Below are 17136 nucleotides of genomic sequence, written 5' to 3'. Positions count from 1 at the left end.
CAAACGACAGAGATGAGCACAGGCATTTACAGCTCTTGTCACTGCAGTGTCAGAGGAACTTATCCCCACCAGCATGTTTGCTGGTGGTCCTGAATCAGCTCAGGAATCATCTCATTCAGGGAAGAAGCTTTATCCTGGTGGCAGAGAGGACGATTTTACCGGCCTTACATGGTGTATGAATATAAACAAACCTGGATCAATGAAAGGCAACTATTGACCCGTCTGTGTGTTTGCCCTCAAAAGTACAAAGGAAAAGAACATATTTTGCTTTACCGCACCATAGTTAAGATGTGCTAATATTTCTTGCCTTTTTGCCTCTTGCCTCAGTTGTGGTATCAGCTACTGCTTTTTAATACTCATTTCCTTGTGTATTGTTTTAATTCAGTTATGTCTCAGATATTTTCCCTCTTGTGTCCACATTCAATATGATACCACATGAGCAACAGTGTCTGAATCAGTAGTACAGCTCACTCATCCACCACCAAGCTTTGGAACACGTATGTGCTTTATTTTATGTAAGAGAATAATCCTGCAATTGAAAGTAAACCAGGTGAGTAGAGATTAAACAACTAAATAAGTTAGGAAACATTAAGAGAGGAAAAATCAAGCTTTATATGTTTAAAACTCACCCTACCCAAGTAGAGCATCTCCTGTAGTTGAAATAGAATAGAATATTTTCATTTGCAAGGGATCTACAATGGGTCCTCTAGTCCAACTGCCTGACCAATTTAGAGCTGATCAAAAGTTAAAGCATGTTGTTAAGGGCATCGTCCAAATGCCTCTTAAATGCTAGCAGCCCTGGGGCATTGACTGCCTCTCTAGGAAGCCTGTTCTAGTGTTTGACCATCCTCTTGGTAAAGAAATGCTTCCTAATGTCCACTCTAAACTTCCCCTGGTGAAGCTTTGAGCCGTTCCTGCGCATCCTATCACTGGATACCAGGGAGAAGAGATCAGCACCTCCTTGCCCCTCTGCAGGGAGCTGTAGAGGGCAATGACATTGTCCTTCAGCCTCCTTTTCTCCAAACTAAACAAGCCCAGAGTCCTTAGCTGCTCCTCATAGGACATGTCTTCCAGCCCTTCCATGAGCTCTGTTGTCTTCCTCTGGACATACTGGAGTACCATCCCATTCTTCTTAAATTGTGGTGCCCAGAACTGCACACAACACTCAAGGTAAGGCTGCACCGGCACTGAATACAGTGGGTGTTGTGGTTTAACCCCAGCCAGCAACTAAGCTCCACACAGCCACTTGGTCACTACCTCCCTGTAGGATGGGGGAGAGAACTGGAAGGGTAAAAGCAAGAAGACTCATGGGTTGAGATAAAGACAGTTTAATGAGTAAAAAACGCACGTGCAAGCAAAGCAAAAAAGCAGATTCCAAAAAACTCCTTCGCTTCCCTTGGGCAGGCCGGTGTTCAGCCATCTCCAGGAAAGCAGAGTTCCATCATGCTTAATGGTTACTTGGGAAGACAAATGAGGTAACACCAAACATCTCCCCTTTCCTTCTTGTTCCCTCAACTGCCCCAGCTGTGTCCTCTCCCAATTTCTTGTGCCCCTGCAGCCCACTTTGGTGGGGTGGTGTGAGAAGCAGAAAAGGCCTTAGCTCTGTGCAAGCACTGCTCAGCAGTAACTAAAACATCCCTGAATTACCAACATTGTTTCCAGCACAAATCCAAAACGTAGCCCCATACTAGCTACTTTGAAGACGATTAATTCTATCCCAGCCAAAACCAGCACAGCGGTGTAATTGCCTCTTTTGACTGGCTGGCTATGCTGTGTTTGATGTACCCCAGGGTGTGGGTTGCCCACCTGGCTGCCAGGGCTCACTGCTGACTCACGTAGGGCCTGCTGCCCACCAGCACCCCCAGATCTGTTTCTGCAGCACTGCTCTCCAGCCACTCCTCTCCCAGTTTATACTTGTGCCCAGCATTACTCTGTCCTAGGTGCAGAATCTGGCATTTGGACTTGTTAAATTTCATCCCATTAATCATTGCCCAATACTCCAATCTATCTAGATCCCTCAGCAAGGCCTCTTGTCCCTCAAGAGAGTCAGCAGCATTGGCCAGCTTCATATTATCAGTAGACTTGCTAATGGTGCATTCAACTCCTAGTTCTAGATCATTAATAAAAATATTGAACAGAACTGTCCCTAGAACTGAGCCCTGAGGAGCACCACTGTTGACCAGTTACCAGCCAGATGTAGCCCCATTCACTACAGCCCTTTGAGCTCTGCCCTTCAGCCAGTTCTTCACCCAGTGCACGGTGAACCTGCCCGTCCCGTGTTTGGACAGCTTGTCTAGAAGGATACTGTGAGGGACAGTATCAAAAGCCTTACTAAGATCCAGAAAAAATACATCTACCACCTTCCCTTCATCCACTAGGCAAATGACCCTATCGTAGAAGGGTATCAAATTACTTAACTAGGACTTTCCCTTTGTTCCATGTTCCCTGTGTCTGATGACTGCATTATTCTTTAAATGCCTTTCAATAGTACCCAGTATAATCTTGTCCGTAGTTCCTGGAGTCTTCTGTCATGCTCTTCTTGTACATTTGAGTAACACTGGCTAGCTTCCAGTCAGCGGGGACCTCCCCAGACTCCCAAGGCCTTTGATAGATGATCAAGAGGGATCCTGCCATGACATCTGCTAGCTCCTTCAGTACTACTGGAGTGAATCGCATCAGGCCCCATGGATTTCCTGATACAGCTAGTCCCTTACAATTTTAGTGTCCACAAATGGAAAGTCACTGTTCCCATGCTCATGGTCCTCCAACTTGGGTGACCAGGCAGCCCAAGGTCTTTCAGTATTATTAAAGGCTGAGCAAAAAAGGCATTGAATGCCTCCACTTTCTTCTTCCTTTTGTGGTTGTCTTCACTGTAATTTGTGGGTTGCACAATTACTCCACACAGAAGTCATGAATGACTGCAGTCTCACTCTGAGATTGTCTCCTTGTGTGCTGCTTCCTCTACAGTAATTTGCTTTGCAGAGATTTCTCCTTAGAACACCAGAAAAACTGATGGTCCTTTTCTCTCTCTCCAGACATAGCAGGTATTCTAAACAGATACTTTGCACCACTCTTCAGTTTGTTTCATCTTACCTTCCATCTGCTTGCTGTCTGCTTTTATTACTCTGCAAACTTGACAGTGACTGCTTCTTACTTGTTAGCTATACAGATGTAGAGCACCCAGCATATTTTGGCAACAATATCTTTTTTAAAATCTTACTTTTTGGAATTGTAGTAAAATTTCAGTAAACATCGTTGAACATCTCATGCTCTAAACCTTTCTTAGTGCTTTCAGTGTTAGAGAAATCCTGGAGGAGTCATTCTCTGGTAATGAAGTGTGCTGTTTCAGCCTTTCTTCTCCTCTGTTTTGTGTTAGAGCACAAAATCTCAGTGCTCTTTGAAAAGTAGGGTGTATATTTGAACATTTTTTACTGGAGAAGAGTATTTTGAACTTGCATCTCAGTTGTTCTTTGTGAGCAATTTGTTCACAACCCATGACACTATTTATACTCGGGTCCAGATACCGGTTTGCTTTCAGCATGCCAATAGGGTATTTAATTTTTTGTTCCTTTCTTCCCCTTTAATTTAAAATGTAAGTTTCACTCTAAATTGCTGTGACTACATAGCAATTGGAAAGGTACCTTTAGACTTACTGCATATTCAAGGTGCCCTTAGTGCTGGAAAAGTCTGTAGTGAGCAGGAGAAAGAAAGCTTCTACAGAGAACAACCGTGGTAGTAAATGGGAATAGAGGCTGAAGGGAGGGGAGGGGTTGCCCTTCTCTAGATGAGGGCATGCTCCACTGCTGTTGTATGCAGGAAGGAGGACTCCCCTGCTCATAGAAAACATTATTCATTCATCAGAATGCCAATTAATGTTTTGATTAATTTTGATATTTTGTTTTGTTTTGTTTTTTAAACAAAGCCATTTCCAAGAACAGGGCTGGATTTGTCTCCTTCATGGGTTCAATCGTTCCTACATTCCAGCTGTGTAAAAAAGTAGAGCCCCACTTCCTCTGCAATCTGGCTGTAGTGGAAAAGGTTTAATATCTTTTCAAGACTGCCATGCTACACCAGGGATACAAATTATTCCCTTGACAGAAACCACCCACTGCTGTTGGCTTTTTTGAAATAGTTTACATAGGCCATCATACTTTGCCCTGGCTATGAGTGACAAACCAGTTCTTTCAGGCTCCGCACCGTCCACATTACAGTATTGTGTTCGAGTCTGAACAAAAGTTTTATTACTCTCACATGGACAGTTTGTTAGAAAGAATTACATTCTATGTGTATAATGTAGTTAAATATACAACCATTTATTGGTACACACTCCCTGTTTGTTTTATACTTTTTTCCTTTACATTTTTAAATATTGGTAGTTCTTTTTAAGCACTGGAATGCTAGACTATGACAGCATTACAACTACTGCTGTGAAATCTGCAAAAATCTTAAGTTCTATACATCTTGTTTTCTAAGTTATTTATAATTTTAGAATAATTAGTGTACACTCTAAATCGTATTGAATTCACATTTGGACAGATAATTCTTGATAATTTGAGCCAACTTGTAGTCTTGCAGGAAACAAAGACTATAGTAATTCTAATCAGCATAAGGTCAGAGTTATGGACAGGAAGGTATTACGGACAGTAATTGTCCTCAGACAAATATTTCTTGTATAGGGACAGATCTGAAGCAGTATAGCTAATCATATTCTTTGACATTGTAATATTTTATTTTTTTGCAATATATAAGTGGATTGTTATAAGCATAAGAAAATGGGCTTATCATTTATTCTTTGTACATCTGTATAGCATGTGCTTTATACCTACACAAAGTACCTGTGCTTGCATGTTTAAGCAATATTTTTTGGGATGCTTTATGTAACAGGGCCACAGAGCACGGAAGGATTGTTAATCATCATCTGAGGTAACAGCCACAGAGTGTTTATCTTGTAAGGAGCTAGGCCTTGGTGGATGCTTGTATAGTTTCAGATTTGTCTGCCCTCACCTGGAGCATTCTCCTCATTTGTTACTCATCTGTGGATGCTGTCATAGTTCACAACAGCTGTGACCATAGCTTCTCCAACATTCTCAACCAATTTAGAGGGGAAGATGGGGTTTTATACTATGGCTTTAAGAACAATCAGTAAAAATAAATGGGTTTGGGGTTTGTTTTGATGGGTTGTTCATTGCACTTCACATTTATTTGTAATTTAGCACTGTTAAGAAGTAAGGAAGTTGCAAAATGTTTCTACAGCAATTGAGATTTTCTTGCTGCAGCTTTGTTACTTGTGATTGTAGAGACGCTGATATGTTGACACTGCTTTTTCCTATAGTGACATCTCAGCAAGCTCAAAGATGACATGTAAATTCTTGGTCTCCCATGGGTATGCATGTCAAAGTCAATTTTGAGTTTCCTTCCTTGCCTTCTTTGCCTCAGATTTACTCAGAGGCAATATCCAACAGAAAGAATGTCTAGTGTCACCTTCTATTAAAATGCAATGGAGCCTACTGCAGTTATTTTTGCTCTGTAGTTTTGAGGAAATATTAATATTTTTTGTTTTTGAAAAAATACATTGCTCCAGCAAGAGGATTCTTAGTGTGTTCAGAATGCACATTTGTGTCTGTATGCACTCGTGTATGCATATACACATTTCTGTATATATCTGTAAATGCTTTCCTGTGGGGATCTTTAGAGGAATTGTTATGGAGCTCTCTTGGAAATACATTCAGTGGCAATCTTGCTATTTCTCTGTATGAGATATTGCACACAACTGTTGGTCTGTTGGAGCAATTTGAGAGCGTGAATATTTTGCTCCCTTGATTGCCAGCTCTCCAGAGAACTGGTTATCTCTCCTCCCTGTACTTCTCCCACCTGTTCATAGTTGGCTAAATCTAGAGGTAGAAATCGTTGCACTGTTTTGTCACTGCACTTAGCAAGGTAATACCTGTGTGCATCACATTGACATTGTCAGGTATCATTCCAAGTTGACTAACAGGGAATGCATTTCAGGTACCCTCATGTAGTTGCTGCCATTTTGTTTTAAGGCTGTTAGTCACAAGAGAGTGTTAGTAGGGTTCCTTTTCACTGTCCAGGGCAGCCAGATGTGGAGATTTTCAACTGCAACCCGTAGATGTGATGTCTGCTGTTACTTCAATGAGCTGATGGTAACTTCATTGCCATGCTGTTGTCCTTGAAATAACCATGTGTGGTTATTTCACCTGTACTGCCTCATCTCTAACATAAACATGTTTACTTTAAAAGGTTGCTGTTATACTTCATGTCTTTTTTGTTTGCAGCTGAAGAAGTTCATAAGGACTCCAGAGATCCCTTCAAAGCATGTGAGAAACTGGGTCCCCAAGGTGCTGGAGCAGCGACGGCAAGGCTTGGAGTTGTACTTGCAGGTGAGTCTACACTCAGCATTGTGAAAGTAAAAGCAGCATCCATTTTCAGAGTGGTAGTACCCACCACATTTGAAGGTATGAAGTGGGCTGTTTTACTGACAAGCAATTTTAGAGGTGGGGTGTGAGCTGGATACTTCCCAGCAGTGATGATTTCTGTTCACTTAACGAGATTAGCAGCTAGAAATCCAGACTGTTATGCATTTTTTTCAAGATTCTTGCAAAAGCTGCTGACTGACTCTGATGAACCTACTAGTACCTCATTTTCCTGTGCTTAAAATCAGGAACATGCTATTCTTTCAAAGTTGTTCTAAACATACCTACCAAAAGTGTTGCAGAAGAGATACAATGAGACTTTATTTAACTCACCTCCATTTAGACAGACCAGGGAAGAATCAGCTCATCAAATTCATATCCCTCTACTGTACATGCCTATATCTGAATTGTTCATCCAGTTGAAATAGGCACCTGTCATCCCATATACATCTCAGTTGGTTTGCAAAATTGCATTTAAAGTCCCAGATTCTACCTATTTGTGTGCTGCTCTTGCTACAGACTGTAAAAGGAGTCTTCAGGAATGACTCAGACATATAGACATCTAAATATACCAGTGATAAATCTCAGCCTTTTTTAATAAACAGAATTTCTACTCTCATCATGATTGCTTTAAAAATGCCCTGTGGTATAGTTTCACAGCAATTTCTCTGGTGACAAAGCCAGATTGGTGTTCCTCTGGACATGTTCCCCGTTCACTGCACCTTCAGCTGTACTAAAGCAAGTGCTGTTTTATTGAAGAGGATCATAGAAATGATCTGAGTCAAAACATAACTGTTTTGGGATGAAGGAAAGAGTGAGAGTATTCTGTTTATTTTCTGATCAGAGTATTAAAAATAGTAAAAATTTCAGAGATTTGATCTGTGTCATCATCCACAGTTGTAGTGGCACAATGGGAAAAATGTTGAACTGCAACATAAAGGACAATGAGCTGCATTCATAGAAAACAGATGGTAACCTGCACCACTCAGGAACCTCTGTGATTCTCAGGAAGGTTTGAAAAAGAAAAATGCTTAAGGAAGAGAATGGAATTACAGTGTGACATGAGACAGTATTAATTCTGATGTTAAACTTTTAAAAACTAATTTGGAAATGCATAAAACACAGCTCAGATTTTGTTCTGAGACATAGGGAGTGTTTCAGGCAACGTAGTTTCTTTTTGGTTTTTTATTTTAAAATATTTCGTTAGTATTGTTAAATTTAAAAATTTAATCCTTTTTTCCTTCTTGCTCTGTGATATTTATAGCATCTTTGGCATCTAAAAATTAGATTTTTTGCGTGAGTGAGAATACATTGCTGTTGGAGAGACTTCAGTTTTGAAAAGGAGTAGGGCCTTTTTGGTTCTGATAGCTGTTAGCACAGCTTGCTCCATTTTCCAGTATGTTTTTCTCTTACAGCCATTTACTGTCAATTTTTTTTTCTCCTGACTTTCATACAACTGTCTTTTGGGCAATATTTCTACTAAGGCATATTTACTGATTTCTTATATGAGGTTGATTTTGTTAAAAAGATACAGGGGTAAAATGGTTAGCCCTTTTTAATTGCTGATAAACTTTAAAAGAACATCTCCCCCTACTGGAAGAGCTTGTCAGCTCTTGTTCTTGTACAGTGTTGTACATTTAATTAACTTTTCCTCCCTTCTGTCGCCATGGGCTATCATAGGAACATGCAGTGGTTTATGTTGGAAGGGGCTGCTGGACATCATCTGATTAAAACATGACAAGCCTCTAAGTTATATCCTTACTAATGTGCATACTAAATTAAAACAAGAACAAAAGTCATTAATATTCTTATCACAGTCATTAGTGTCTGTTTCTGCTAACAGAAAATAGAACTAATCATCAGTGAAATTGTAACTTTTAAAATAATGAGACCCTATTTTTAGACAACTAAAAGTTCATATTAAGACACCTCAGTTATCAGAAGGTTTTTAATAGTGCCAGGCATTTTCCAATATGCACTGTAGGAATGTGATACAATTTCAGAAGACATGATCAGTTTTTAATGCAACACCGTATATATAAAATATTGCAAACATATTTTCAGCTGATACTAATGGCAGTTAATCTGTAAGAGTAGTTTGGCAACTACCATCACTAGTCAGTGGTGGTATTAGTAATCGGTCATTTGTGCAGCCGGTAAACTGTTACGGAGTTGTGGTAGTCATTAACTGTTTTTTCGAAACCAGCCAGAATCTCATGTAGAGACTAAGCATTTACAGAGATGTTACATTCAAATAATTTGTTTTAAGGTTATTCATTTCTTCTTACTGTACTTCACACCTTGAAAACCTATACAGGCAAGAAGTAAGATGCCATGCAGATAGCAGTCAAATACAAACCTGTATCTGACATGGTCTAATCATAGCGAGTTCTTAACGTATTTTTAATTAACTAGTTAACTATAGTTAAATGCAGATAAAAATATTTATATGAAATTAGAATAGTGGAATCAGTCTGTATCAAGTAGTAAAGAAAGCAAGAAATTCCCCTGTCTGAGCTGGAACGTGCTGCAGTTGCCAGTGCCTTGTTACTACTTTGTGACCTTTTCATGATGAAATGCCCTCTTAAATCATTTCAGCACAGTTTGTTTGTTTCTTGGAGTGAATAGACAGGAGCTCAGAAACATTTCATTATATCTTTCTGAAGAATAGCAAACTTACAAATAAACCAAGTATTAGTAAATTGCGAGGTACAAATAGTCATTTTCTTAAATTTATTCATATTCACTGTCAGCTAATATTCATCAAATGGCTTATTTTTCTCGTGTTTTTGAAAGCTTGAGTGGGGATTTTTTTTTTTTATAGTACACCAATTTACTGAATGAATGATTTATCTATACTGTTATTAAGTGACTTTCATATTTTACAAGTTTGACTAGAATTTAGAACTTTTGTGTTTAATACCATGGAATAATTGACTAGTAAGCACTAGTATGCAGACTAATTTAACTGCATGTATACTAATAATACAGAGCCTTTGTGAATACTGAGAACAATCAACTGACTGACAAGAGGAAAGAAGGATTATGTTTAATTTATTAATGAGGAAACAGATGTAAAGATAAGCGAATGACAGAGGGTGACCTCAAACAGTCAAGCAAATTAGTATGAAGCAATAAGCTATTGCTCCTCTGCTGATCCATGGTAGCTGTCTCTGCGCATGATCTTATCCTACAGCACACAGGACTTCAGTTGAGCTGGTTTAGTCTTTGCTAAAGAAGAAAATGCCTGTTACGGACAGCAGAAGAGGACTAAACCAGCTCTAATTACCTTGTGGTAGCTATCAACTAAGAGTTACCATAAATCAGTTAGTGTGTGATATAAATTCTGACTTAACAGTTACTTATTTGTGTGTCTGGTCTGAGCTTGTAGCTTGTAATACAGCAGAGATAAGAATCCAGGTGGTTTTGATTTAGAATTTGTAAAATAAATCATTGGATTACACTATTGCTGACAAAAAGCTCTCTGACAGTAGTATTAGATTGCAGCAAGATTTGGACTTAGCTATTTGATTACAGTTACAAAATATCTTCTCTTGATATGTTTCATGAAAAGTTTGGTGTTGAGAAAAGATGAAGATACAGATTGGAGGTAGCTAGTTGTATAGGGAGCCTCTAATTTGAGAAGAGCTGCCAACTGGACCTTCATTGAAAGTCTGACTCATGATAGTGTGTTTGTGAGCCGGGAGAAATACGTTTGCTTGAAAGTACCAAAAGGTGAAGGTAAGGGTGGAAGATGATAGGACAGACTGTTAATTAGCATTGTAGCTTCTGGGTCATGGCAGTTTGGTTGTTTTTTTTAATCCACTGTATAATCTTGGACTAACCGTTTATCACAAAGCAATACAGAAATATTGTCTGCTTTGGAAGTGTATTTAAAGGAGATATAGATCACTTGAAATGCTCCCTCTTGCACAATTATTGTTGTGTATGAGTTCAGTAAGTCATCTTGTGGATGGACCAACTGGACAGGTAGTTGGTGTTTTATTTTGGACATTGAAGACATTGTTGGGATTCCTAAGGGCAGCACTGAGGGACCTTATCTAATTGGTTATTGAACCAACTGCAACTTGTTGTCAACCTGATCAGTATTTGTTACAAATAGATTTTGTATGATGTACTCTTGGAGGAGCAGTTTTTATGTAGCTTATTTCCAGTGAATTCGTAATGGGGAAGAATTTGATCTAGCCACCTGCTCTCTACTGATTTGGAGTTAGGTCATATCCTTGTCCCAGTAAGCTGACACTGGATGTTATTGCCATCCAGTCTCTCTGCCCCAGGGACTTGCCCTTTGACAGGTCTGCCTTTTAAAGTTCAATGGAATAGATATTTTCTAACCCCCTTGGGCAGAAGAAATCTCATCATTTGCTGATATCATCAGTCCAACAAGATAACAGGCATCGTTAACAGAATTCACTGTGAAGTGGCACACAAACCTCAACATGAGACTGTGTAGCTGCCTCTAGTCTCCCCTGAAATGATTTGGTGGTGGAGAGAGATTTTGGAGGAGACCCATTTTTTTTATGATTTCTTGTGGCCTGAGTGACCTGAAGAAGTTCTTCTTGTGACTGGCAAGACTCTAATATAAAACAGAGGGCTGTAAACCTTCAGAACTGTTGTGTATGCGTGTAGGGCCTGTATGTACATATGTCTCTAACCAGAGTTAGTATGTAGAGCTAATATTTCCCTCTTGGCTGAGGTCAAGAAAACATACTTGCCTTTTATTTACTCTTGAACTTTTTACAAAGAGAACAGTCCTGATTCCTGGAGATAAGATTGGTTGAAGTGCTGCTTGGCTGCGAGACTTGAAGACTTGATGAACTTCAACATTCCAGTAGTTTCAGGAATCCAAATCTTCAAAATGAGTTATGGAGTTTATGAAACTGGACTAGAGGTTTGTTTTCCATTTAAGGAAATAATCTGGAGATCCGAGAAGCACTTTGACCTATATTTCAGTATTCTTCAAAATGCAGTTCTCTTTTAAAATACTTTAACTACCAATCCTTCCTGAAAAAGACAAATAAAACCATATCTATTATGATTTTGCTCTTAAGAAAGTAGAATCCAATCTTATACTCCTTAGCTGTCTTCATTTCCAGCAGGGTGGAGTTCGGAAAACAGTGGATGAAGTGATGAATAATGTAGAGTTGCTTTATGAGTAAGTTTGTCAGAAATATAAAGGAGAAAATCACCCATGATTATATTGCAATGTTTTTCTCTTTTCTGGGGAGCAGTTCAAGAGCAACTACAAAAAAATGAAGACAAATGAACTATTTCTGCAGTTTGTAGCTGCAAAAGGAAAACTTATCTTACAGAAAATTTGGCCCAAGGTGTCTTTCTTTCTTCATGGGCCATGATGATTTTCTTTAATTACTTCAATAAGTGTTGATAGTAGATTCCTTGTGGTAATGTTTAACTAACTAAATAAATAAATAGCCTTTTCTGACTGGACAGTAGGTATGAACAAACTAATAAATCTGGGTGGAAGGTTTAAATCACCTTTCCTAGCCCCTGAAAAAAGCCCTCTGGTTTTAGTTATCCAACCAAACTGTATTCTAAAGCTTTTGAACTGTCTTCTTTTAAGTTCATCTATTTGTGTGCTGTTGCTTTATAGAAGTTTTAGATTCAATTTAAAAAATTATAGTACCGAAAGGATCTTTTTGTTGATTTGGAAACTCTGTTGCAGAGCATTTCAGAGCCAAGACAGCATTTTATATTTCAACAGAGGATAAGAATCTTCTGCTTTCTTTGTCACTCATAGCACCTTTTTGCTATCATTCTGGGGACTGAGATGATTTGATTTCTCAGATTTTTTTATCTAATGGTGAAGAAAAAGAGTTTTCCATCACCTAGTGGGAAGTTTCATTAGTTCTTCACTGCTTAACTGATTCCATTTCTGTTGGTCTCCTGCTATTCTAACAAGCAGGAATGCAAACTCAGCCATTTATGCCTTGTCCATCCTCAAGAAGGCTGGAGGGGTCTCTGTTCTAAGAAAAAACTTCTAGACTCCTGATGCCAGTCTGCAAGTACCCCACATTGTGCATTGGCTAGAGCTTTACCTTTCGATGCCGAATATGTCGCCTCTGTAACTGTAGCTGAAATACTGCCTCAGAGCTGTCTTGGCTGGAGTAGGATCAAAAAGTGGGGAAAACAAATCCTTGATGATGTGCCGGATTTTTCACTGTTTTCTCTTCCCTTTGTGGAGGAAAAAATGTCCCATGGTAGTACATAAAAGTCAGCCTGAGCTCTGCTAGGCAGAATGAAAGGTAAGATTTCATATAAAGACAGGGAGATCTTGGTTTGTGGGTTGGTTGAAGCCGACAGTTCTCTAGGATCAGAAGCAACCTGTTAGTGCTTTCTAAATCTTAACAGTTCTTGACACTACATTATCAATATTAAAGAAGAAAAAAATGTAATGTCTGTAGAGGTAGACGTTTTTGAACCAGTGCTGTTGGAGCTGTTTAGAAATACTGACACCTCTGTGTCTGGTATGTACTTTTATAAGACATTCACTTGCTTTTGCCCAATAGAAAAAAATTCAAGTCAGTTACTATTTAGTTCTGGAAATGTAGTGGCAAAATGATCTTAGAACTATTCAATGATTGTTCAGCTATTCAAATTTTATTTCTTTGTGGTTCACATTCATCACATTTATCCATTCTGTCATGGTTAATATTCATTACAATTGTTCTTCTTTTATATTCTCAGAAATGCATTCTGTATCAAGCATTCCTGTATACCTGTGTGTTTTCGCCAAAGGGTGTTGTGAATGTAAAATGTTAAAGTGGTTCAAGAGAAGATTGGAAAGGTTCATGGAGGAGCAGTGTATATCGAGCATAGGAGGTCCTCAAGCTGGAAATAACTTTCAAGGCTGCTACAGTATTGAAGGAAAATGTTTTGTATGTTAGTCATGCTCATTTATACTCTTCCTTGGTATCCATTTATATCCGGTTTTGGAGATAGGCTACAGTGCTAAATGGACTTTTGGTCTGAACCATTATGACCTTTCTTACATGGCCCTTAAAGCAATTAAACACATACTTGTGTTTCAGCTTGTTATTAGATTTGATTAAATACTAATGTGTTTTCATTAACTGACCCCTCTATGTATCACAAACTCTACCCTTAAAAGAAAAAAGATTGAATCATATGGCTGAGAAGACATGGTTGAATCATACTGGTATAATGAAGAGGTGCGCAGGTCAGATGCCACTGTGCAGAGCCGCTTGTAAAGGCTAATGCCTTTTAAGACCAAATGCTTTACACATGGGAGGTAATTGGCTATGTATTTAAAAGCCAAACTCAGAGGAACAAGATTTAAGCTATAAAACTTTTGTATAAAATGTGAGCCTATATTTGTTCTTCTCCACCTTATTCTGTGCATGCCTGACCTGTAGGGGTTTTCCCACTAGGCTTCTGAGAGCAGGAGTTGGATAGAAATCACTTTGACTTCTTTGCGTCATTCATTAACCACCACAAAGATTTCTGCAGTGGCAGTCCTTCCCTTTGTCCTATGTACACATTTGCTGTTTGGATCTATTTCTAACTAATTTAAGACCAAATTGGCTTATTTGCAGGAAAAAAAAAATAATCAAGTCCAGAACAGATGCTTATCTTCCTGATTACTGTTTCTGGAAACCAGTTTTGTTTTAAATGCAGGCGAATACATTGAGAAGAATGAGTCTAGCATTAGAAAGTTGCAAGTAAAAGTTGGATTCGGTGAAATAAGATTTAACTGATGTTTTGCTGGAAAGTCTGTTTAATCACCCACATCTATTAATCACATTGAAAATTCTATCCATTATCCAAAATTATTCAGTGTCTTCCTTCTCTTAACTCCCTTTAGTCTGCAGTAATCAAGGTTGAACTGCACCTGTAGGGAGTTCTAAAAGCAATGGTATGATAAGTATGAAAAGACAAAATGTTCTTTGTCCTCATTAAAGATTGTGAGCAGAGTGTTAAATAATATTAATGGCTGGGATTGTCAGTACTTAACAGTACTTTCCTAGTACAAGTGATTTTATTGATCAATACAGTCTCAATGTAACAGGGCAGATTATTCTACTGATTTTATCGAAACCTTAACTAAGTTTGTTAGTGTACCACATATCTTTAAATAGATCTAGATGATGATGTAGATTAAGAAAAGCAGACCACCATCCATCTTTTTTTGATCAGTTAATAACTTAAATCCATCATTGCTGTGACCAGCTTTTTTAAGATTCTGTTGTGCATACATGTTTCTTTGGTGGTACAGATACATAGCTGATTTTAGATGGCTGTGGATTTTAAAGAAGTGTGCTTGACACATGCAGGATTGCATATTTGTTAAGAGGAGGAGGAAGGCAAGAGAAAACAGGAAAGCAAAATAATACTGTAGATAATTTAAAGGAGAGCCATTTATTAAGAGTGTTGGTTTGCAAGAGGTGTTTCCTGCAGAAATATCCCAAGCATTTTTCAAGGATGCTTAGGAAAATTACCTGGTTTATATTTTAGGAATTACATTTTTTGCTTTTCAAGTGATGCTGCATTGTGGCTTATGATTCATATTTTTTCCTTTATCTTCAATAATCTGTTTGATTTTGCTGTATAGAATTGTGCTGCATGAACTTCTGTCTTGTTTCACTCTTGTATGTTAGTGCTGATCAAAGTAAATTTTACTCAGTTAAAAGCAGAATTTATGTTAGAAGTCACGACAGGTTTAGAAACCATGTCTAAGCGCTTGTTCGTTTTTCATTGTACTGCATATCATAACTCTACTGTATCACATACTTTCACCCAAGTTAAGATGAACATCATACTGTACTAATTGTGCGTTTCTATACAGTGAGCAATGGTCTCTGTCATGACCTGCATATGCTCAGAATAACTGTAAGATATTTTAAGAGGGAGAAAGAAATTAATGTCTTTGCCTAAGATGTCACAGCCTGGTAAAGCAGAACTAGGGGTATTAAAACCTGAGTGTTGGCACGCTGCTGTAGTCACTGTAGTCTGCTGACAGCCAATTGCTCTAATAGACATAGCTCCTTCTAGAGCAATACAAAGTGTGAGATACCTGTTTCATTTAGCCATGATGAAGGAAAAAATGGTGACCTTCCTTATCCTGAAGCAACTCCACATTTGATGTTTAGGCATTAAATTTTCCTTAATAAATATTGAATAGATTTGCTTGAGTTTCTTTGACGGGGCAGGGGGAAAGCCCAAACAATTTTTGTCTATTATAGTAAAGGCAGGAAGGAGGGAGCTGTAATTCCTGTGAAGAATCTTTATTATCATGACTTAAGTATGGTATAAAGACTCAGTTTCCTCCATCTTTTTAATCAATGTACAGCAGTCAAACACTTTTTCAATTCCTACTCTGTGTTGTTTTACGTTCTTATTTTTTGGTGTACAAATGACTACTGCTTTTTTAAATTGGATATTCAAGGCAAGTTAAGTAGTTAAGTCTTAACGGCTTTATCTTCAAAATCAATCTGTAAAGTTACTTAATGAATTGCTATTGAAGGGAAAAATTTTCTAGTGAAAGGGTATTTTATTAATGCATGTGTAGTGCACTATGTTCTGTTATGGTTGTCCAGTAGTGTACAGCACTAAATTAGCACGTAGTTTTGACCTAGGCCTGCCAAGTCATTGCCTTTATGCACATTGAGAGTACTCTTTTGTCTACACTTTTTGCATGACTGAAAACCAGTCATTAATATTCTTTATGCATTTATAAACTGCACATGAGGGCTGGTGAAAAAAAGTTTGTTAAGAAGGGAATAATTCTGTCTTTATAGCAGGATTTGAATTTGCACATAAGACATAAGCCACATTTGGAGGTGAGAGGAAGAAAATGAAATACCAAATATATGCTGAATAACTGAATGCCATCCATTCTGGCTTTGGATGAGGAACTGATTCTGGGAGGAAAAAGTAGCATGGGGTCATACTACATATGTGAGCGACTTTAAATAAATCCTTACACATAAGGAAGCTGAATTAAGGTTTGATTGTTAAACTTAACCTAACAATTCTTCACTTTGAAGTATGCCGTAACAACTGTAATGTTTCTATCTAGCATTGTTTGTATCATCTAAGGTAGACCATTCCAAAGGTAAAAAAAACAAAAAAACCACACACACAAAAAAAAACCCACAACACCCACACACCCAAGAAAAAAAAAAAAACCACTAACCAAAAAAACCAAACCACTGTGGAACTAATCATAGGGGTTTACAGGAAAAATACTGAACTAAATAAGCAGTAATTCTTGAGCTTCTGCTTTAGATATGTTGCAAGGACAGAGCACAGGAACAGAAAAATCCTTTGGAGGAAGGCTGCTTAAGCAAGAAGAGCTAGTCCATCAGTAGCTGAGAGAGGTGAGCAGAGGAGGAGACAACTAGTCTTCCTCAGAGAGATTGGGCGAAGGTGGTTGGTGAGTCTTCTCCTTTGGTAAATTGGAACCTCCTGCATTAGATATAATTCCCTTGTGTGTGTTCCCTTTTCTTGGCTTTTATGCAATCTTGTATGTCTCCTTTCTGAAAGATATATTGAAGGATTTCAGAGTGAACTAAGGGGAGAAGGTCCTGTGCTCATGGGTAGACTAGGAGAATAACAAATGCTTGTTATCTTCTGCTAACAGTCGCTGCACACGTCAGCATTGCTTGCGCTTATTTTTCTTTTCACCTGCTTATTGTCTCTG

At 38.4% G+C, this 17136-nt stretch overlaps 1 protein-coding gene across 4 annotated transcripts in view; it reads left to right on the top strand.

The window, feature by feature from the left end:
• SNX24 (sorting nexin 24) overlaps positions 1-17136 on the top strand; it is a 91887-nt gene that overhangs the window by 45923 nt on the left and 28828 nt on the right. For 3 of the 4 annotated variants that reach the window (XM_055698630.1, XM_055698628.1, XM_055698629.1), the window contains one exon: positions 6297-6401. In XM_055698630.1, the coding sequence (XP_055554605.1) occupies positions 6297-6401 (105 nt within the window). Of the gene's footprint in view, positions 1-417; positions 551-6296; positions 6402-17136 lie in introns of those variants that run through there. The other variant, XM_027812107.2, reaches the window with a different exon arrangement.

This window comes from Falco cherrug, chromosome Z (genome assembly GCF_023634085.1).
Source record: "Falco cherrug isolate bFalChe1 chromosome Z, bFalChe1.pri, whole genome shotgun sequence".
NCBI lineage: Eukaryota > Metazoa > Chordata > Aves > Falconiformes > Falconidae > Falco > Falco cherrug.
This window is presented reverse-complemented; position numbering and strand designations above follow the sequence as displayed.